The sequence below is a fragment of the Gobius niger genome (genome assembly GCF_951799975.1).
Source record: "Gobius niger genome assembly, chromosome: 18".
Classification (NCBI taxonomy): Eukaryota; Metazoa; Chordata; class Actinopteri; order Gobiiformes; family Gobiidae; genus Gobius; species Gobius niger.
Window position 1 is genome coordinate 14,669,992 of NC_136869.1, and position 23,396 is coordinate 14,693,387.

Genomic DNA, 23,396 nt, shown 5'->3' on the forward strand with positions numbered 1-23,396 from the left:
TAATGACCAACAACAACACACTGCCTTTACCACAAAATGTACATTTATTTGGGTAAGTCATTGGCTATATAAAATATCCAGCGTTTATCGTGAATCCACAGCTCATTATATCCACGTTGATAATATCCACAATTACTCCAGCAGCGAAAACTCAATAAAGATTAATACAGAGAGCGCGATGAATAAATTACAGATTAGCACTCATAGCTTCACTCGTGGGGGGAGTTCCCGAAGAGTAAGTTATATAAAATGTTGAGCACACAGTAAAAGTTAGGAAGTAATTCCTGCTCGTAGATCTGTATCCAGTAAACGCGCAGCGCCGTCCTCAGATCACTTACCCCGAAAACCAAGAGCGCGAACGGCCACGCTGACAAATCAGACGAAACCGCCGCTTTTCGCTCCGTTATATGTGGCTTCGGCGTTTGTCAGGCTGTGCGCACTCGCTGAACAAATATTTTCTCGCCGCTGTGTTTTATTTTGTTCATAGCTGAGTGACTTGACCGTGGCAGCCAATCTCAAGTGCCATCGTCTAAAAAGAAGCCGTGGAAGTTAAGCCAAGGGTGAAGGCAGGAGAGCAGAGATTACAAACTCTATCCCGCCGTACAGAGGTGCTGCTATTGCTCCCATAACAAATGTGAGTAAAGTTTGCGAATGTTGTTAAGGAAGCTACTTACAGGGAATTACCCATCACGCATCTGGCTTCCTCTCAGGATATGAGCCATGGCCAGTTGCGCAGAAGATAGTAAAGATAAACTGCATATTGGAGTCAGGAGGCCCGGCACGCTTACATTACAGTTCCTATTAGAGTGAATCAGAGGCAAGTGCTACGAGGCGAACAGGGGTTTTATTTGGTAAATGTTTGTAGATGAATCAAAGTGAGATGCGGGCGAGTGAAGTGAGTCGCTTCCTCACGCTGCAAATATCATCCCTAAGTCTCTTTGAGGCTTGTGAGAGAATATATTGAAGATCTGGGCGCGCAGTAGACAGAAATGTCAACTCCGCACGCCATATTTAGTCAAGAACTGACAAACACCGACAAGCGCTCGGTTGACACGGATTTTGGCTAAACGCGGAAATAAACGAGACTTTTTCCCAAACATTGTCGCATATGATCCGCGCAAAACTTTCAAAATGGAGGGAGGCTCTTGACCACACAGCGTCTGGGAGTCTGCAAATCAGAGGAGGTGCTGATTCAGCCTCCGAGCAATATTTTCACACACCGACATCTGAGGAGGACTGTACGATCAGAAAGTGCACGTACATATAACACAAAGTTGTCAGAGTTCACTTTACTGAATGACACAGCGATTGAATGGAGGCCAAGAAGTTTCTTTCGTTTCACAGTGGAAGAAAAAGGTCTGTGTGTTCCCAGAACCAAACACACACCTGCAGATTCCCTGGTGGTCTCTGCGTAGGCGAGCTGAGAGTCCCTCCAGCGCGCTCTAGGTTTATACAAGCCGGTTTCAAACCCTCCACAGGAATATTAAGAACAAACTGATTCAAGCTTTTGCATGTCTGACCCACAATTCACGGCCATATATTGTGTAAATATTTCTGCAGAATGTTTTAACTATATGAGTGACTGAAAAACAAATGTTGAAATTGCAGCTTATGCACAGAGTTGTAAAAATAGCCTAGAGGTGCTTTGTGCCTCTAGCCACAGATACAGAGTGATTTATTTACTACATGGGAGCATTGCATCTGTACATAAATCTGTCAAAGAAATCCCAATGTTGTTGTGAGCGAATTAAACCTTCAGGAGATTCAATTTAGTAATACAACATTTCGTGATTCGTTTATTTATACCATACTATACTGTATAACCTGAAGAGAAGTCTGCCACAGTCCAGAGTACTTTCTAACTCTTAACGCCACATAAAAGCTTCTATGATTGGGGGGAGATTGCAGGTTGTATGAGTAACGCGTGTGTCTACGTGTTCATGTTTACCTGCAGAGCTGTGATTTATGGCCTTTACTGCCGCCTGCTCCCTGTGGAGAAAAACACCGGCATGGAACAGAAGGGGTCGTGGACTGGGGCGCGCTCACCATGGAGGGATAGAAACATACAGTGGGCTCAGGGAGTATTCATACCTCTCTATTTATCCCCATGTTATTATGTCACAGAGGCTGAACCTGTTTTTTTGTTGTTTTTTTAACTTCAATCGGGGCTGAACCTTTTTACTGAAGCTCTGAAAAGACGTCCCTTTGAAATTGTAGTTTTCAGGATGGTACATTGTCAGTGTAGAATTTTGACTCAATACTAAAAAATGCATTTGTTTTGACTGTGAATAGAAATATGAAAAGACACCTGTATGTGCACGGCAGTCAAAACAGTGCTCATCATCAGTGACTTAAAGAAACTTGCACAGAAATAGCCTGCAGCAGCAATTACTGTCTGGAAAGTGTCTCCGAGAGCAGATTTTGACTTCTGATCATGGGCGAATCACACCTTTTAATTAATGAGGACGAGGGAGGTGTTTAAATCTTAAGATCTGATCCTTCAAATCACCGCGCGGCGCTTGTTTAATCCGGGCTTCCACTGTGCGGCGGGAAACGACCACTATACGTGAGAGAAGCACTGGAGAGCTCTTTTGCAGCGTTTGCAAGTTATGTCGCTCTCCGCATGTGTGTCCGCCTCGGCGCCTGACTCGAGCTCAAAGTGCAAATCACCGCTAAGAGTTACGATCGACTGGCCCGCGCCTGTGTCAGCTGCTTGGACGGGAGACAAGGCCACAAGGGAAGCAGACGAGGATGGAGGAAAGGAGGGAAGGACGGAAGGAAGGAAGGAAGGAGTGTTTGGTGGATGTCCTTTCTGAGTCCTCTGTGAGATTTAGAGCGCGGCTCCAAGGTAAGCTTGGGGCGCGTTTTATGAGCCTCTTATGGGACTATAATCGTTTAGAGTGTGATAAGAAGTGTATGTAATTATGTTTTCCAATTAAGATATTACCTTAATCCTATTAGACCTCAAAAAGAAGCAAGGAATGTTATGTTACTTGCTGAAAACACAGAATAGGGAAATGTGTCCTCTGCATTTGACCCGTCCTTCCATGATGTAACAACTGCACTGGAAGAAACGATCTGGTCAGGACTACACAGCAATTCTATGTAATAGTAGCGTCATTTAGTGCCTTGATATTGGTGTTTCTTCTTGCACGATGAAAATAGCCGAGAGGAGCATGTGCCTTCATTATTAAACCAATCAGGCAGAATTTTGTCTCCATTATTTCCTGCAATTTCAGAATACTGAAGAATTAGGAAACAGGAAATCCTCATTCTTTAATCATTACCTAATTTTACATCAGCTTTCTCACTGTAATCTAAGAAAAATGACTCAATAATAAGCCTTCAACTGATTTCCCTCTTAGCGTTGAGCAATTTAAAGGTATTGCACGTGTGTGATTGTTTGTAGATATTTCAAAATCCTGACTAATCCTGACTAATCCTGACATTTTTACACAGGCACTAATTAGGTTGACCCAAAGTGGCTCTCGATCAATCCAGCTGCAGCACTCTAGGCCGAACTCTGGGGCGGGGCAGGTGTGGTGTGAAGGTGTTGAGCGAAGAAAGGACTTATTTTGAATGAATACGTGAGTGCAGACTAAACTCACTCTCAAGTAAACTGGAGCAGCGTCGGCTCACGTGTGTGAAAACGACATGACTTTGTGTGTTGCCAGATTTGGGAACCAATTTTATCCATTAGCAATTCATTCAAACTGAATTTTTGCATTGTCTATCTCCTCCCAGCAACTGTGGACCTTAGTTGAGGGAAGTCATGTATTTTGGCTTGTGAACCCATACAAAGACATACAGTGACACACAACTCCTCATTCACTTACAATTTCTTTCCACCACCTTTGGGAAGAATAGAAGAAAGCACTCTACCTTCTTAAGATGCAGATAAGTGCGCCACCGAGCGCTCCTGTAAGACGTATTAATATAATTCCTGCTATCTCTGCCATACATTTCCATGCATTTATAAAGTATGGGCTCACGGCAGCGGGTATAAAAAGCCTAAGATTCAGGTCAATGGCAGAACAGCGTGAAGAAGAGCGCCACACATCACCTTTTCACCAAGCTTTCCCCCTTTCCTCCTGTGATTTAAAGGTTGATGCCTCTAACCTATAGCTCCACAGTGTGACAAATCGCTACAGGCTCCCTTTACGCATCCTCAATGCTTTTTCGACTTAAACCTTTAGATCTCTGTGCGGCACTGTTGAAATATCATAACAAGAGCACTTCTAACAAGCAGCAGCAGCAGTCGACGGGAGCGCACGCAGACATGTAAATGCCCAATTATTTTGAAAACATGAGTGCTGGTGTCTCGTGCGGTCCCTCGCTGTACGGCGCTCTCTCCCAATCATGACGGCTTCACTGTGAGACTATGATAAAAATACTACAGTGTGGCAGTTGGGACAAAAATGAGATCGCTTTGTGACTGTCTCCTATTGTGGCTGCAGGTGCATGTCTGTGAGCAGCGGGAGAGTTCACAGAGTTTATCTCGCTGGTGAAAGAAAGAAATATTCTATCTCAAGGTTAAATGCTCTTCATGAAGCTATAAAAAACTCCTATGTTCATTTCTGGGCCATGATAGTTAAAGTATTTTTTACAGATCTGCTACAGTGGTAACACATATATACAGTACTGTTCTTTGAAAATTCCTATAAGTCTTTCAGTCATATGATAATTAAGTCTTAACAAATGTAAAGATTAATTTAAATGTATTGAAATTGTAATCAAATTATTATATCGATCCCCAGCCGTACTCCGGTTTCCTCTACCACTAAAAACATGTACAATAGGCCAGAATGAATGAGATTGTGAGAGAGTGGTTGGTGGTGGACGGAGGCACAGATTGGCCACTTTCGCTTTTGTCAGTCCACCCCAGTGGTTCCCAACCTTTTTTGTCCCGCGTACCCCTTGAGTCCTTCGTTTCTACCCAAAGTCCCCCTAAACTCTAAGGTGCAGCCAAGTGCGCACCTGTGTTCCCCAGGTGAGATTTTTTTATTTCGTAGTTGAGTCAATACATCAACCAATCACAAGTTATGAGAGTGATACGTCATACATATGAATCATCTTAACCATGACCCTGACCTCGTCACTAACCTTAAGGATAGTGGGCTGGTGCCTAATCTTAATCAATAGAAGTGGGGGAATATTTAGAAAAATGATCCGCTACACTAAGATTCATTGGTATTGAGTTGTGTATTGCGTTAAAAACACACTGAAATTGAAGCATTTCACTGCAAATTTACTTTCAAAAAGAAGTTAAAAAAAAACATAATATTGAAATACTGGTCAGTTTTGCCTTTTAAAAAAAAATCTGAAATAGTTCCAAGTACCCACTGCTAGTGCTCGCGTACACCCTGGGGTCCCTGCACCCCTGGTTGGGGAACACAAGTCTGCACAGCCACCACTGTGGAGTGAATGAAAAACGACTACAGTGTGGCTCTTGGAGAAATTTGGAAACACAGGCTTGAAAAGTGCAATACAAGTGTAAGCCATTATTACTATATAACTCATTAATAAACCCAATTTCTCAACCCAGTACTTATAAATTCAACCATTACTTGTTTTCTCCACAACATGACTCACCTCCAGATCCTGGCTCACCACAGTCACCCACAGCTCATGACTAGGGCTGTTTTTTCACTAGTGCTTTATGCATACTTGGATAAACAATACTTTTTTCAATACTTATGTTACATTATTTGTGATTTCGACCGTAAAACCACACTATCATGTTCATTTAGTCCATAAAAAACTGTTTATTGCTTGTCTCAGGATCCACCAGACATCAACAGACATTTGGTGCCTTTTTCCTTATTCAATAGTAGTAACTTAGTAAACATTTTAAGACCGTACTGATATAATGGTTTCCCTCAGGCACTGGTTGAAACATGGGTCAAAAATGCTGAGGACAAATTTTCTTACAGGGATATTAAAGCATAAATCTACAACTTAAACCACCACGGTGCTAGCTGCCCTTTTCCACAAATCCAATCGCTTTCTGCACAAAAAATACTTAAACATCTAATCTCTCGGCGGGTGACACTTGTAACAATAAATCCTGGTGACATTTACGTGATATCTGTAAATGTAAATCACGGTCCAATATATACGGCAGGGCTTTTTACAAGCACCAGAAAGCGCCAGCATCCCCACTACGACAGACACGGACGCTTGTTAGTTCATGTCCTCGGGCTCTCTCCAGCCAATCAGCTCCCCCCGCTTGGCCTTTTGATGAGAGCAAAGAAATCATTAAATATGCATGTGTGTGGAAATCTGTAGCAGCTTCTCAGTGTTGCACCACCAGTAAGATGGAGAGAGCATTGTGGTTTTCTTGGAGTTAATTTAAAATCTGACAGTAAGTTAATGCAATACTGTAACTACTGAGGAGCCTTTTGGCTGAGAGTCACGCCACAATGAGCCTCCGATTAGGAAGATGCATCAGCCGTTTATATAACAATGTAAACCCTGTTAAAGGGCACACGCTCATGTATATTGTGCATTAGGGCTGGACAATTAATCACATTTTAAAGATTAGCAAAATACAAGGAGACTGTACAAAATACCCCGTCTCCATGGGTTCTTCTTTTGTTTGAACTCGCTAAGCTTGTTAAATATACATGTTCTGAAAAGCATGTGACTCCTCAGCAGTTCACAGATTTGATTTTAAAACAGAAATCTTGCAGTAACAGCGCTTTTACAAGGGTTAGGGTTGCAAAAATCCTGTAGCATTATGCAGGCATATTTCCATACGAGCACTTTTGTCAAGCAGATGTCATAAAGGAAAGAGCGCAGGCTTAAAAACATCTTCATGTGGTAAGGAGTGCACAGGCCAGTGAGGTTTATAAGGAGGGCGCATAGTCTGTTTTTTGCAGATTAAGCAAAGAGAGGCACCGCGGCTCATATGCTAATGCTGCCTTCATCAGGTAGAAGGAGGTGCCGAGTGACAAGTGAAATATATCGAGAGGAAGAGGCGAAAATGAGAGGAAAAGGGTGGGACGCAGCGGAAACAGAGTAATATCAGAGTCAGCAGGAGACATTATTCAAAGATACAACATAAACGCCTGATATTATTGTTGGACTGATTAGAAAAGTAGGTTGTCCTCGGTTTTCCTATTTTAAAGGGACTATATGGAGTTTAAAAATATTAAAATTATGTGTTTTCCTCCCCCTACATGTTCCAGCCATGTCCTAATGTGTAGAATAGCCCAGACCTGTTCACCACAACTGCCTCTAAAATCCTGCGCTGTCACTCAAAAAGGTGTTAATTCGAGTCCGAATTGCCGTCATGCATGAGCTTAATATAGAAACTGCAGTTATGTTTTACCCCTGAGGTGGCAGTAGTGAGTATAAAAATGACAACTTGCATCTAGTCCCTTTAACACTACATTTTATTTTACACTTGATAACCAGAAAGTCACACATGATGTGAAACTATTACTATACTACTACTATACTGTCACTCCGTTGCGCATACTGTAGAATTTTTATACAAGAACTGAAGAAAAGAAGAATGGTTTTTAAATGTCTTGGTCCTTCTTATCTTTCAGAACTGCTTTTACCTTATGAACCTTCGCGGCCCCTTCGCTCCTCTGGCAGGGGGTCTCCTAGTTGTTCCTAAAGTCTTTCCAATATTATGGCCGTCGCCTCTGGAATGACCTGAGGAGGAGCTCAGAGCTGCAGAGAGCGGCACGGTAGCACAGCGGTTAATGCTTGTGCTTCACAGCTAGAAGGTCCGGGTTCGATTCCCAACAGGGACGGGGCCTTTCTGTGTGGAGTCTGCATAGGTTTCCTCCGGGTTTTCCGGTTTCCCCTACCACTAAAAACATGTACAATAGGCCAGGATGAATGAGAGTGTATTTGAGAGTCGCATGGGGGGCGATGGATGGAAATTAGCCCAAGGCTACAATCCGGTGTGGCTTGTTCATTAACTTGCATTGTCCCTACCAAAATAAAACCAATAAATAAAAGAATGTTCATGTTTTTAAGAGCAGGCTCAAGACCCACCTTTTAAGCTTTTAACTGACATCTACCCACTCTGACCTATGGTCATGAGATTTGGGTAATGACCGAAAGGACAAGATCGCGAATACAAGCGGCCGAAATTAGTTTCCCTCGCAGGGTGGCTGGGCGCACCCTTTGAGATCGGGTGAGGAGCTCAGTAACCCGGGAGGAGCTCGGAGTAGAGTCGCTGCTCCTTCACGTCGAAAGGAGCCAGCTGAGGTGGCTAGGGCATCTGTTCCGGATGCCTCCTGGTCGCCTCCCGCGGGAGGTATTCCAGGCATGTCCTTGTGGGACAAGACCTCGTGGAAGGCCCAGGACACGCTGGTGGGACTATGTCTCCAAGCTGGCCTGGTGTCGCCTCGGGGTCCCCCCAGAACAGCTGGAGGAGGTGTGCGTGGATCGGGAAGTTTGGGCATGTCTGCTGAGACTGCTGCCCCCGCGACCCGGCCCCGGATAAAGCGGAAGAAAATGGATGGATGGATGGACTGACATCTATTTATTTAGTCCTAATATATAATATAAATGGGAGGGTGTGCCAGGGTGTTTTAAATGTTGTAATCTGTAAAGTACTTTGTGATACCTTTCGGTATGAAAAGCACTTTATAAATATAGTTTGATTGATTGATTGATTGAATGACAATGTTAGTTAATTGGTAATAACCATTAATACAGTAATACATTATGGCTCTGTTTGAAGCCTGCTGTGTTGAAAAACTGAAGCCCACTAAATTGTATTTTTTTTGGTCATTTTTTGTCAATAACACTAGCAACTACAAACTTTTATTTGTAGTTTCTAGGCCAAGATAAACAAATGCAACTAAAATTACAACGTTGTGTTTTCTATAGGCTTTCAAGCAAGGTATCTGAAAACAGTCAATTAAAACAACATTGTCAGAGCTTATTATCAATAAACCTGCACTACCCATATAGTGCCATATTCACGCCATAAAAGTGAGTCTAAACTATGACCTGCAGACACAACTAGCTTCTAGCTCTCACATTATCACAACAAATCAAATCAAGTTGTTTGTTTGTATAGCAACAGAGTTTCCTCTCAGATGCACAAAGATGAGATGGGTTGTTGAGATGGAAAGTTGCCCCAAGCGCCCCCTTTTTGACCCACCTTCACGGCAAGGGAAAACTCAAAAATCCAGTGGGACAAAAGAGGAACCTTGAGGAGAACCGCACTGAAGGAGAGATCCATCTCCCTTGGACAGACAGGGGTGGGAATTCTCTACTGCTACTACAAGACAATAAACCAGTTACCACAGCCCTATCACTGAGAGTTCCTGTGTAGAAACTCAAGATATTCCAAGTTTACCAATGGACCTAACTCTAGTCCTAAACCCTAAGACAACAACCATAAAGACCAGACAGATACGCATCAATTCGTCTAAGCTCAGGTAAAAAGTGGTGGCCTATTCCTTTAAACACCAATACGTTTGTTAAGTGTGACGTCACGACTTACGCGTCCTAGCAAACCGGCTACACTGGAAAAATTGCCATCTTATCTTAGAAAAATAGCTTGATTTGTAATTGAAATAAGACTTTTAATGCTGATTTTGACTAGGTTTAGACTCGTCTTGAAATAAGATTGCCAATGGAACAAGCATTAATTTGCTCAAAATAAGACAAATTAACTTGAACGCTTAAAATAAGACCAAAAAAACCTGAAATGAGACAAAATGGTCAAAGACAAGAAATATCTGTCTAGTTCCATTGGCAATCTTGTTTCAAGACGAGTCAAAACCGTATCAAAAGCAGCATTAAAAGTCTTATTTCAAGCACTTTTAAGTCATTTTTTCTCAGATAAGATTTCATTTTTTCCAATATGCGAGAAAAAACTCTTTAATACAACAATCAATATTTCAGAAACTCAACGTTTCTCACACATCTACGACCCCGGAAGTAGAGCTGTGACGTCACCACTTAACAAACGTGTAACACTGGGCGGCACTTTAGCGTTCGTGCTTCACAGCTTGAGAGTCCCGGGTTCGATTCCCACCCGGACGGGGCCTTTCTGTGTGGATTTTGCATGTTCTCCCCGTGTCTGCGTAGGTTTCCTCCGGGCACTCCGGTTTCCCCTACCACTAGAAACATGTACAACAGGTGAATCCTCCAGCCAAGTGATTGTAACCATCAGCATGGCTCCACATCGGGATCCCCGGGCGCATTACTGCTGCCACCCACTGCTCCGTACGCATCGTCCCAGCAGCGTCGAAGGATGGGTAAAATGCAGAGGACAAATTTCATTGTAAGGTTGTTATATAAGGACAAATAAAGCACCTTATCCTTATCTAACTCCTTAAAACCAGCATGACGACCAAAGGATCAACAAATGAATGTGATGAAGCTACTCAGATGACACAGCCCCGTCCTGATGACAGATATGAAAACCGTTACCCAGTCTAGCGGGTGCTGCAGAAGAATCTGGAGGAGCGGGTTGATGATCAGGCCCACACTCTTACCTTCATAATCTGATATTATAAAGTTAAGAGGGTTCCTTTTCTTTTCCTCACAGGAACTTAAGGAATTGAACTCAAAAACCTTAAGCCCCAGAAGATTGTGCTTAGAGAATTTAGCAGCTCAGGTCTACGTTGGGGTTAAGCTTCACAATCTCATCCGTTACTTTCTGGTTGATCTTGTGCATGCGCTCATGCTGTCTCATCAAGGTGAAGTTTAGAATCTCCTGGACTTCTCCTTTGTGCCCTTTGACAAACTCGTTCACAAACTTAAGCCGCAGGAACTCGTTGATTCGCATTAAGTTGTAATTCCCCTGCACCCACGCCTCGCAGTGGTCAACTAACGGCTCCCCTTGAACAGCCGACAGCTGCAACACCCTCTGACTCAGGTCGTTGTTTCTTTGCGAAAGCCACACCCGCTCAGCTCTCAGACTCGTCATTTGGACTTCGAGCATTTTCCTGTTTGCAATACCCTTGTTCAATTCCTCGATTTCTTCATACAATCGGCGGTTTTCTTCTCGCAATTCGTCCTGGCTCTTTCTTAAATCCTCATGAGCCTTCTCCACACACGGAAGCTTCTTGAGTTCATTCGTAAGCTTCTCCACTTTCTGTCTCAACTTCTTGTTCTTTGCCTTAACCTGAGTGTCATCTTTGGTGATCTGTTCATGCCTCTCCTGCTCAGCTTTGCTATTTCTAATGTCGCTCATCAAGTTATTGACATCGTGTTGGAGATGGTAATTCTCTCTCCCCAAATCGTCAATTTCATTGGCCATGAGCTTGTATTTGTACGTTGTGATCGCTTGTGCGTCGAATTCTTTTTGTAGCTTCTTTAATTTCTCTTTCAAAAGCCGATTTTCGCTTCCCATGACATTTTTTGACACCTTCATCACATCCAATTTTTGCTCCCAGCTTTTCTCGTGAGCAATTTTCCTGATCACGACGTTGATTTTTTGGCATATTGAATCGTTTTCTTCCATAATGCGATCTCTTTCTGCTTCCAACTCAAAACTGTGATCCATCACGGATACTTGTTGCTGCAGTTTGGCATTTTCATTCCGAAGCTCGTCCTGTAAATCAGCTGTGTGGCTTTTCAACTCCGCAATCTCGTTTGAAATGTCCTTAGCTTTTTCCAAACACTGATCCATGGACTCCTGTGACTCTATTTGCTTATGCAGCTCTGTAAGTGCAGTCTCGAGGGCTTTGTTCTCCTCACTAACACGATTCCTTCCTTCTTCCAGCTCAAGACATTGCTGTTTCACAATGGCCTGTTGTTCAAGTTTTGATTCAACACTTTCAATATCCTTTTGCAAAACTTCGTTGTGACTTTTAAATGATGCAATCTCATTTTGAAGTCGATTAAAGTAATCCATGGACCATCGTGGTTCAATTTTGGTACTTAGCTCCGTAAGTTTGTCATCAAATGTCTTGTTGCTATCACAAATGCGAAGTTTTTCCGCTTCCAACTCAACACATCGCTCTTTCCAGGCCGCTTGAGTTTGCAGGTTCGATTCCCTACGTTTGATCGCGTTCTGCAAAAAGCCTTGATGCCTTATTAACTCAGCAATCTCCTTTTCCAGATCTGTACGCACTTCCACTAAGCTGTTTTGCTCTTGTCTTTGACAAAGCTCCACAAACTCCTTTTCAAGGGCATCATTTCCATCAATCAACTGGTTTCTGAGAGCTTCTGTTTCTTCTTGATGCTGCGTGCTTGCATCCAAAGTTCCTTGAACACTGGGCCGTAGCACGATAGGTTCGGGTTGAGGGACTTGGTTTTTCTGCAGAGCGCCTTCCCGAAGAGACCTCTGCTCTGTTTCAATGCCATTTTCAGTTTGTGCGTCTGTAGGATCATGCTGACAGAGTTGGTTTTCTGGCCTTGCAGTTTCCAAAACAGATATCTCAACAAGCCTGTTCTCCGAAGTCCCATTAGACACGCGGCCTCCCATTACTATGTTACCCATGTTTGAGTTTATATTGCTAAACGTAGCAAAATTAATCCACACTTTAAAGCTACAATTATTACAAGTAACAGGGCTTGTGACGCAAATGATGATGATGTGACGTCACAGGAAGTAGAATATGATCGGCCAATCAGAGGCGGGAAAAACATTCCTGGTTTCTCGGCAACTGTAGAATGCCGATTATGGCACTGCATTCTAAGATATAGAATGTGATGATGTCACACTCTAAGATATAGAATGTGATGATGTCACATTCTAAGTTCTAGAATGTGATGATGTCACAGGTCAAAAGCAAAATAATTTGACCTGCGCCCCACCTGTATAAATATTATAGGTTTAGAACGCTGTGATGTCACCTGAAACCCAGCACTGCATCTTTGGAATTGACCATATGGTCATGTTTGAAGCAGCCAGAGGGGGAAAAAAAGGAAGGAAGAAAGAAAACAAATACTGAATTAATACTAGGGCAGAGCAATTAATCGAATTTTAATCTAATCAAGATTTTAATAAAGGTCTATCATGATAATCGCGTGGTGTGTTTTATTCGAGGAGAATATGGACGGCGCAATGCTGCAGTGCCTGTCAGGTCAATCCCAGGGAAACACTCGGCCCAAACAAACAGGAAGCACGGATGATACACGTGGCAGCCGGAGGAGAGGACCTGGTGATTTTAACTAACTCGTCTAAAGGGCAAAACAGAAACTGGCGGGGAGCCTCAGAGGACCAGGACGCGCGCACGGGATGAAGAGGAAAACTATCGATTACTCTTTGGACCATGTGGATTTGTTTTGAGGCTACAGCCGTGGATTAGCTGGAATTCTAACAGTTAATTGTAAGTTTGATCGTCTTTTCTCCTAATAAATGCGCGGTTTACACGTTTTTTTGTGTAAATATGAAATGGGCTAGATGCAAGTTAGCCATTTTATACTCACTACTGCCACCTCAGGTCATACGTGTAACTGCAGCTTCGGCACTTCGGACCTGACACCTTTTTGAGTGACGGTGCAGGATTTCAGAGGCAGTTATGGTGAACAGGTCTGGGCTCATTCTACACATTATGACATTGCAGGAAGTAGGGGGAGGAAAATACTTGATTTTAACATTTTTAAACTCTGTATAGTCCCTTTAAGTTGTTAGCGCTTCACTCCGTGACGTCGTGGCATTTTGAGGCTCCGCACACAAACATGCGCTCGTTGTCTGCTTCTGACCTTCTTCAAACATTCAGATTTTTTGCGTCTCCTTTGCAGATGTTTGTGTGTTGCTTGGCCAGGTGAATGGTTGTCATGGGGAGGCTGTACTGTGAAGTGTTGAGTTTGTTTTTGCTGCTGAGTTAGCTGCAGTTTTCAGTTTGGCCGCAGCATCTGTTTACATGCTCGTCCAGGAAAGACCACATTTATTGCGTTTTTCTTTAAAACAAAAGAATCGAATCGAAAATCGAGATCGATCAATATGGGGGAAATAATCGTGATAATTTTTTTTCCATTATCGGCCAGCCCTAATTAATACATGAATATATTTTTCTACTAAATAAAGATACCGAGACACGGAGGGGAGCAAAGTGGTTCAACAGCATAAATACTTAAAAAATTGACAGTGGTAACCAGGAGGCTAAATTAGCTACATGCTACATATAAGTTATGTTACGCTTCTACTGAAAAATGTGCTATCCGTGCGGACCTGACTTTGGCTTGACTTTATTGGTATATGATAAATATGTTGATGGTCAGCCAGAAAACTGAGTGAAAAATTGTGATTCCCATGAGAGGTTTTCTACCCCCTCGTCTAGGCCACGCCCCCTTGCATGACATTTGCCATCTGTATCTATTACATCAGTGCAACCAGCCGCTGGGTTCAAGACGAGACAAAGGGCATTATGTAAAATAAATACATATATAGATTTAAAGATATCTCTTGGAAAGATTGTATCCTGTAGAACTACTGATGAATTGTGAGGTTTTTTTTGTATATATTTTTTTGCTCTCTCGAAAAAAGTGTAAAAAGTAAAATTACCCACATTTTCTATTTTTGAGGGACACCACGTTACCTATTTTAGAGATTTTGCAAATGGGTTTGTTTTGTTAATAAAATTGATTTAAAAAAAAAAAAACAATACCAAGCATACTGTGTCTTATTTAGTCTCTAAATACTAGTTACTGAAAAATATATATATGACTTTCACTCTTTTTGGGGGGTTCAAAACGCAACAAATCAGGTTAGGAATTAGATATCAACAAATCCTTCTTAAAAGTCCAAGAGTGTGTATAATGAGTAGGAGACATTGTGATTCCGTGGGGCTGGGGTAGGATTCTTCCCTCCTCACCATCCTCCTTCCCTCAAGCCTCGCTGCTCTTCTTTCTATCTGTCACAAGGGGGTCCTCACTGCATAGATATTGAGAGTAAACAGCATAGGAGAAGCTCTTGAAATGTCTTGACTGATAACACCGGGATAACAAACCGCTAATCCGTCTAGACTGAGGAGGGTCATGTCAGTCTCCATCACTAAGCTGATTGTGAAGCTTTTATTAAGAAAATAAACGTGTGGAATATCGCTGTAACTCTTTGTGAGTCAGATACCAGCAGTCACCACCTCGCCAACATTTCACGTCAACCCTGGCTCATACGTAGTCAATCACGACTGCGCTATCGTGAGTGCCGATGCCGCTAAGAAGTAATGGCCGATATCATGTGTCCCTCTGTGTGATGACATACAAGAGGGTGTTGTGCGGCGTCCAAGAAGTGCTCAATGATTACAAATCTGCTTCCCGTCGCTGAAATCACTTGTGGTCAAGCTCCTGCGAATTGACGGACAGCCGGAGCATGCGAATGAGCCCATTTGTCCGTCTGCTGGATTGATTTTACATTTAAATTTAAAACAGAGAGGCTTGAGGAAAGCCAAAAAGCACAGAGAGTGAGGAGGAGAGCGCCACATATTAATACGCTGATTCATAAAAAAGATGAATAGTACACATGCCCACAACAAGATCGCGATTTCTTTTGCACAGCCATGCGCTCCAGACACATTTATGAGTTACATTTTGAGGATGTTTGTCCAAGTATGTTTCTTAACTGTTAGAGCCCTGATTTTACATGATTTTCTGTGAGAATTAAAAAGCTTAAGAGGAAAACAGCGAAGCATTTGTCAAGTCTTAACTCATCCCCACAAACGACATGATTCCGCCCAAAGTGAGTAATTCAGGGTAAAACCAGGCCTGAGCTGTTTAATTCCCTAATATGCAAAGTAAAAGCGCTGTATTCATTTATATGGAGCTGGTAAATGGCAACGTTGTGACATGCAGCCCATCTGTGATTCAGTCTAATGAGAACATTACCAAGCCCCAGGCACGCACACTCAGGAGGGGCACACACCCAAACGAAAAGCAGCGAGAGAAGGCAGGATTCTGTGACAGCCTCGTGATGGATGCAAAACTTGTCAGATCTCGAGAGTGCCACCATCCTTCCGCCACCTTCCTCGCCAGCCCAAACCCCAATGAGCACAAGTGCGCTGCTGTAGGACTCAGGGAAAGGTAGTCCAACTCAATACAAACACACGGCGAAAATCAATCAGGGAAAGGAATGGGCGAGGGGTGGACAGCAATATGGAACACGCTCGGTCAACACCTTCTTTTGGACCCTCGATTTCACGCGAGTGCATCTATCTACGTCCTCCCAATAGACAAACAATTTCACAATCCGAAAATAGGGCCAGCGGACAAAATGACAAGCAGCACTATTTATATAAAGTGTGATTCCTAGTCTAAAAGAAAAATAAGGCTTCTTTCACCTCAACCTGCCAAGACGGGAGCGTCACGGGGATCATTAGATTGAAGAGCTAAAAACAAAACACCAGTAATTCTAATTAAAATACTGAATAAAACTCATTGAAGGGCACCTTTGTACAGTACTTCAAAAACGTGGTGTAAAAAGACAACGTTCAATTAACAGTTAACTGAACGTCCATGAAATGATGATGAGAAACAGCATGTCTGATTAGATATCGTCTCTTCTGGGGTGAAAATTCCCTTTTCTCATTTTCCTGAAGTGAGCATCCCGCTCTTGAACACTCTCAATGTATCTTTGTGGAAATCCTACTTATGTGTATCGCTGTAGAAGTACTAAAGTGGCATTTTACAGAACAAAAAAAAAAAAAGGTTTGAAATTATTTCATTCACCCGCTTCTCTCATTTACAGTAAATCCTCCCCTGTCCTTCTTCAGATGTTACCCTTTTATCCTTGCCATCAGCTCACTTGTACTTAAGTGTCCTCCCCATTCACATCCACATCCCCATTCACTTTAGTGTGATCAGTCTAATGCGTGTGTGAGGGGATGTCAAGCCACTAACCTGCCCTTCTGGCACGCGGAGCACAGCCAGGCTTTGTCCCGCTTGGTGTAGGTGCAGCAGCTCTTGCACACGTTGTACTGGCAGTCCAGGCACAGGCGCTTGGGGTTGAGCAGGAAGGTGAAGGGCGCGCAGCAGCGGATACAGCAGTGCTCGTTGAATCGGTGCTGCCTGGACAGGATCGAGCATCTGCTGCCTTCCTCCGCCAGCTCCTGCTTCATTTCACTGAGGGAGAGAGAGAGAGAGAGGGAGAGAGGGAGAGAGGGAGAGAGGGAGGGACAGGGAGGGGGGGAGAGCGGTGAGTCCAGAGGTAAAATGTGAAAACAGCGCGGCAGAATGAATGGAAAACAATAAGGGGGTGGAGAGTGATAAGGTCACTTGATTGTTGAAAATACTCCCCAGTGCCTCGGCTCTGATTCTGGGGAATTAACGTGATGGCTGACATTTCAATTTGGAGAGAACCTGTCATTGCCTGTTTGCCAACATCCGACACTCAGCAACGAGCGAGCCACACGCACGCCTTGCACCTCCTTTTAATCCAAAAAGCTGATAATTGGAGCGTATACGGGGATATTTATCTTAATAAATGGGACCAAATGGTTTCTGGCTGAAGGTCAATTTGTCGAAGAAGCTGTGGTCGGCACAGGCAGGAGAGAGAGAGTGTAATATACTGTGGAGCTGCTGGACTTCAGTCAAAAATACTGCTGCTATAAGAAGCAGCAAGGCTCTTATCGGCTTTTGACAAATGTTTCTGTCCAGCCTCCTTCCGTGTAATTTGGCAAACAGAGGTTTTCCCATTAGCATTTAAATTTGCCCTTTAAATGATGTGTAAAACTTGAAAATGCATCAACTTGTTAACAACTAAATAGCTTGTGATTGCTGGAATGCCACCGCAAACAGTACATTTGCATAAATAACTTGCGATAATGGGCATATTAAGACAAAAAACATTTAAATAAAATGTTGTTTTCCATTGTCGCACCATCATACAGCACGGTTCATCTGTAGATGGATTACCACGCAAAGCAGCTTTTCCATATTCACACTCATTTAAATTATGTACATGGTTGATCTTATGCGGAAATGTGCACAGTAAGCAATCCAACAGCTGCGGCGGCTCTAGTGTTACGTAATTTGTATATATTTTGATTGACATAATACCGAGGAGTCAAGCAATCGGTATAAGCGTTGGCTGCCGAGGCTGAGCTGCTGGTGTGAAAGTGAGTTGAGCTCAAATGGGCAGCGACTGAATTATTTAAGCCGCTTCTTTACTCTCGACGCGCTGCAAGGTTACGGGCTCATGGCTCTGATTGATCCCGCAGATATAACCACATCTTCAAACACACACGAAAGCGGGTTGGAGCCGTGCATAGTGTATTTTACATTATGGGTAGCCGATTCAACAAGATTCGTTATTAACTCCATAATCCCACCAATGTCGCTATAGATTCTGTATGTCCAGGAACACTTCATGAGACTGAAATATGAACTGCAATAGAATCATTTTAGAGCAGATTTTATACTAAGCAACACCTCATGGACAGTCAGAGGCATCTATATCCAAACAAGGACATTATTACCTTCATAACATCAGCTTTTTGCAATTTGCTATCATTTAAATCGTGATTTTGATTCAATAGCGGCTAATCCTGCACCCCAAGTGTATAATAATGATTACGCAGCAAACTAATCTTAACCACCGGGTACGAAAATGATCAATCTGTGAACATAGCTTTCTATTTTAAATGCTCGTTTAAACATAATTCTAGGGCATTGAACTGTGGCCAGTCTACATTTAATAACAGAATCTGCCTATGGTTGCAATTTCCATCTCTATCTCGGAGCCAATTTTAAATCTGTGCAAACGAAACCTTCTGACCGCGCATAACGTTTCAATACACAAACTGCTGGCCGTACAAATTATCCGAGCCGCGCTTTTAGCCCCTGAGCCAGGCTGAGACAAACAGCGTGAAAACCCGGGGCTACAGGAGATGGACCTGGCACTGTAAAAGTCAAATGCAAATAGGGGCATAGTGCTTAAAGCAGCATATTGCAGCCCCTGTGTGCGGGTGTATCCAGCCGAAGGGGGCGAGTTATTAAGGCCGCGTCTCCAGCACACTCTCCACGACCGCTGTGATTGCTTTTCATATGCATCATTACATGGAGCATATTAATAAGACGAATAAGACGTTTCACATTGAGCGTCGCGTGAGAGCGGAGTGGGGGGTGCTGTGAAGGAACTTGATCAGGGGCTCTTGATATTCCACAGACGCACTGCTGGGAAGGAGAGAACTCAATCAATCATTACAAAAACACATTTAATCAAATATAAACCCTGGCCAGCTGGTTCACAAAAACATTATGAAGTATTGTAAGGATGCCAAGTGGAGGCAGTCAGCATGGAAATAACGGTAGAGACCCAGTGCTGGGAATTCATTTCCTTCAGTCACGATTAAGATCAGGAGCCATTTGGGTTCTCTGCTCCTGCCCGTGATACAAGTTTAATGAACAGCACAGTTAGCTGATGGCTACGGGGCAGGCCATTTAATGAAATGAGCGGGCAAATGTACACATATATCCAGGAGCAGGAGGGGAGTGGTCACGGCTCACGTCCCCTTGCATTAGCTCCTGTCCGTCCTAATGAGACAAGAACGCTGAGGGTCAACCAGGAGTCAGCAGGTACAGGGAGATGATACAAGCTATTATCAATTATTTCTACAAAGTATAACACCACTTTGAGTCAAATGTAATAATTACTTAGGCAAAAGATCACATTATGGTCGGACTAATAAGGCTGATGACATCTGTTGGCAATTACACTTTTACCATTGTGTAATTGAGAGTGTCCTAACCAGTTGTATTACAGTATGGTTTGGTAATCTCACTCTGAAAGCAGGACCACTGGCTGCACTTTGCCGCTCCTGGAGGCCAAATATAAAGCTCGACTTTTAAATCGAGCTCTACAACTTGCTAATGATGCCTCAGGCCACCCTGAGACGCTTCCCTCAATGAAAAGGTATCGCTCTGTCAAATGTTCTATTGATCGCCATTTTAACAGTTTCTTTCCCCAAACTGTGATTACTTTAAACGAGGCTCTTTAAACAACGCACTTTTATTTCTTTGTATGGACCTTTATTGTACAGTATTTTACCCTTAAAGCAGTACTAAGTAACTTGTTTACCTTAATAAATCCTTTTCGTAGTCCCTCTGGGGGTAACACAAGTTTAGCTGACCGATGTGAGGTGGGGAATAAGGCAAAGCAGAGGGTCTTTTTGGAGGACAGGTCTGGACCGTGTCCCTGTTTTATTGAAGTGGAGGCAGAGAGAAGCAAGAACCCGCACATTTATATGATGGCAGTTCATGGGTCACCGCCCATGCGCACCTGTTTAGTGGCTAATACAAGTGTTGATGGGATGATCGGGGGGTCTTTCATCTCCCCCGGTGTCTCTGGCACGAAAATCACACTAGCAGCTTTCACTGATCCGACTCAGAGCACCAAAAGAATGAACACGAAGAAGATGCTAACAGGCAAAGCTAATTGTGGGCTAGCCTAGCACCACTTAAACAGTTTAAACCGCCAATTTTGAGTGCCAAGAAATTATCTCCATTGTGTAATTGGACGTACAATATCCCTCTCTCCCTTTGTCTTTTCTGTCAGCGTAGTATTTACTGTCACGGACAATTAATGAGTAAAAAAATGCAACCTGCAGTGGCGCTTATGGCCTCTAGGGGCATGAGTTACTTAGTTCTGCTTTAAGCTTTTGATGTGGCACTTTGTTTGTTGTCTATATCGAGCTCCTTGCACATTGTTTTTCCAATGTGAATGTACTGCAAATGGCTAACAAAATTAATCTGAATGTGAATGAAAAATGGAAATGATTGATCAGCTCTGCATGTCTCTTCCTGGTCTATCTCTCAGACATGTTAGAGCCATATGAACCTGCTCGGACTCTGACAACCTCACGGGGGGGCCTCCTGGTGGTTCCTAGAGTCAATACTAAACACTTTGAGGCCATGTTTCAGTGTTCCTGGCTGAAAACAGTTTTTTTTAGCTTTGCATATGACACTAAAAGTATTTTCTTTCACCTTTACTTTTAATGTACTTAATCAATGATTCTATTGATGTCATGTGGATTGATTTTATCTGCCTTCTTGTAATGTTATGTTTTGTTGTCTACAAATGAACTTGCAAAAGATAGATACGTGTACAAAATTTGCAGTCAAAGCTATCTACATGTGTGTTAAACTGTCGTTCCCTTTCCAGCTGAAGCCGCCATTAAATGCCTCTTTAAACATGCAATGAGCTAAAGGACAGACATGTGGTCATTTCAAGCTTGAGTGATGAAGAGCCTATTCCCAACAACACTGTGAGGGCGACTGAACTGTGTGGAAGTTTGCCTCCATCTAAAATTAAAACTACATTGATTATTCAGATTAGACGGTGTTGATGCACTGAGATCTTTAAGGGGGGGGGCGACGCGCGCAGGAGAATGCTGATTTGCTTAGTAATTTAAAACCAAGATGGCAGCACGATAAGTGGGTTTAACACGTGTTTTTTGCTGTCACTCCTGGCTATTGTTCTATATGTACTGATGATTTATCGACTCGCTTTCCATCAGGGCGCTCCCACATCCCCTCCTTGGTTTACTTTATCTGCGAGACATCTATTAAGTCTTCTCACAGGCCTGCTGCCAGCGCATTTCTCAGGCTGAAGGCAAAGCATTTGTGGATCCCAGTGAAGTTATATCTCCATATACTGGCATTTCAAACAGTCTCTCAGTGTCAAGTTTTAGTGCACTTTCAACAACTTTTCAACGAGCCTGCCTTCAAGATAGAATTTTTATGGTCTTTTTACACAAGTTTATCAGAAAGTGTTGGCGCTCCTGATGCAGAAATACTCTCGAACTCTAAGGGGAATTTAAGGTGACCAATCAATTTAAGAAATGCATTTGAACAATATAGGAACAAGCGGGAGTGTGTGGCGGGCGCTGATCTTTATGCTATGGGATAAAAGGGCTAACCACTCTGACATTATATTGGAGTAATGAGAATGTAGTAGGTTTACAGCGCAATTCACTTAACAATTTGATGTATTATTCATTCACCTTGCAGCTTCTTTTATATTGGCTTTAGGAGCCCTGAGGCAGACAAAGAGAAGCACTCACACACCTTCTGTACAGTACGGCAAGATGGGTGAAGTGTCTAGCTCAAGGGCACAGAGGCAGTCTGAGCTCGGTATGGAAGAGAATACAGGCTTGTGGGCGAACTGTCTAGCACGGCTACTGAAACACTCTTTTCAATTGTGGTCATTAAATTTTGTAGCAGCATAGCTCTAAATGTCAAATAGTTGGCTCTGCGTGAGGCTTTCTTTCTTTCTTTCTTTTTTTTTCAAATATCAACTCTATGGAAAAGGCCACAGCGGTGTAACATAGCCAGTGTAATAATTCAGGTCAGAAACTGCATGTACCCTGACGGAACTTCCATCAAAGCGTTGATCCACCAGCTATAGGCGAAGATATGCCAGAGCACCGGCTTTTCTTTCCCTCCAGTGAGCTCCATAGCCTGCAGCTCAGAGAGCCTCACCTGGCTCAGAAATGCGCTTGTATTCACTGGTGTGGGTCTTGAGTGTATATCTATTGATTTGGCCGCATTTTCAAGTGTACAGTAGCTACAAGCACTTGGTAATTGCGAATCGACCCAGTCTGTCTTGGCTCTTAAGAGGCTTTTAATTGAAAATCTGCACCTCGGAGTGTGATGATGTTGCCTCATGTCCTGGAGTGTGATCTCCTCTCTGGCTGAAGTGACGTTATCATCGGTGTCTATTGCAAGCACACACTCCCATCCCCTGCGCGCATTAGAGCTGGTGGAGGAGCGCTCAAGGCTGAAAGAGGCCATGAAAACGAGGCTCAATCGAAGCACGTAATTTGCATTCGGATCCCCACTGGGTGAACCTAAGTTGCACTGTTCATCCAGCTTGAAATGCCAGTTTAAGTAGAAGGCAGAGTAGAAAAAAAAAAGAAAGAGAAAAAAAAAGTCAAACTCTTGCGCTTCTCTGCATTGCGGAGGCAGACTGGCATGTGGTTCATAAATTTGCAGGTAGAGAGCTCGTGGCAGTTGGCTATTAGAGGGGCTGGCAAGCAGCAGATCGAAGTAGAGGTGCCAAAAGATGAAATAATGTTCCTGAGGGGAGACAGGTGATGCAAACTCATGTGAATAAGTGTCAGATCAAAAGTTTACTCAAGCGGTTAGTGTTTGTGTATACTTTCTGAAAAAGACATCGAGATTAGAAAGCCTTATTGTTAGAGGATAACATTAAATCGCTATTTATCATACTGGGTCAGGCTGTACAGTCGTACTATCTCTGTCATAGCCTTGACTGTGGTGCTCAGGCGCCACTCTCTGCCACTGAATGCTTGCGTATCAGGATGACGCTCTGAGAGGGTATTTATCCCTCTTCTGTGGAAGCATAGACAGACTTGAATGGTAGGACTAGCGCAATGTCTCGAGTTCATGTCTCCGGGTCCCGCACCGATGGTAAATAAACTTCTCCTGCATAAGACATCCAGACTGCTGCCTGTCATTCATCTATCCTCTCGAACACCATTGTTATTTCTCTAACAATTTGGCGT

At 43.1% G+C, this 23,396-nt stretch overlaps 1 protein-coding gene across 2 annotated transcripts in view; it reads right to left on the reverse strand.

The window, feature by feature from the left end:
• Positions 1 to 23,396, reverse strand: part of myripb (myosin VIIA and Rab interacting protein b) — a 139,716-nt gene that overhangs the window by 57,926 nt on the left and 58,394 nt on the right. For both annotated transcript variants that reach the window (XM_079575796.1, XM_079575797.1), the window contains exon 3: positions 16,771 to 16,992. In XM_079575796.1, coding sequence (XP_079431922.1) covers positions 16,771 to 16,992 — 222 coding nt within the window. The remainder of the gene's footprint in view (positions 1 to 16,770; positions 16,993 to 23,396) is intronic.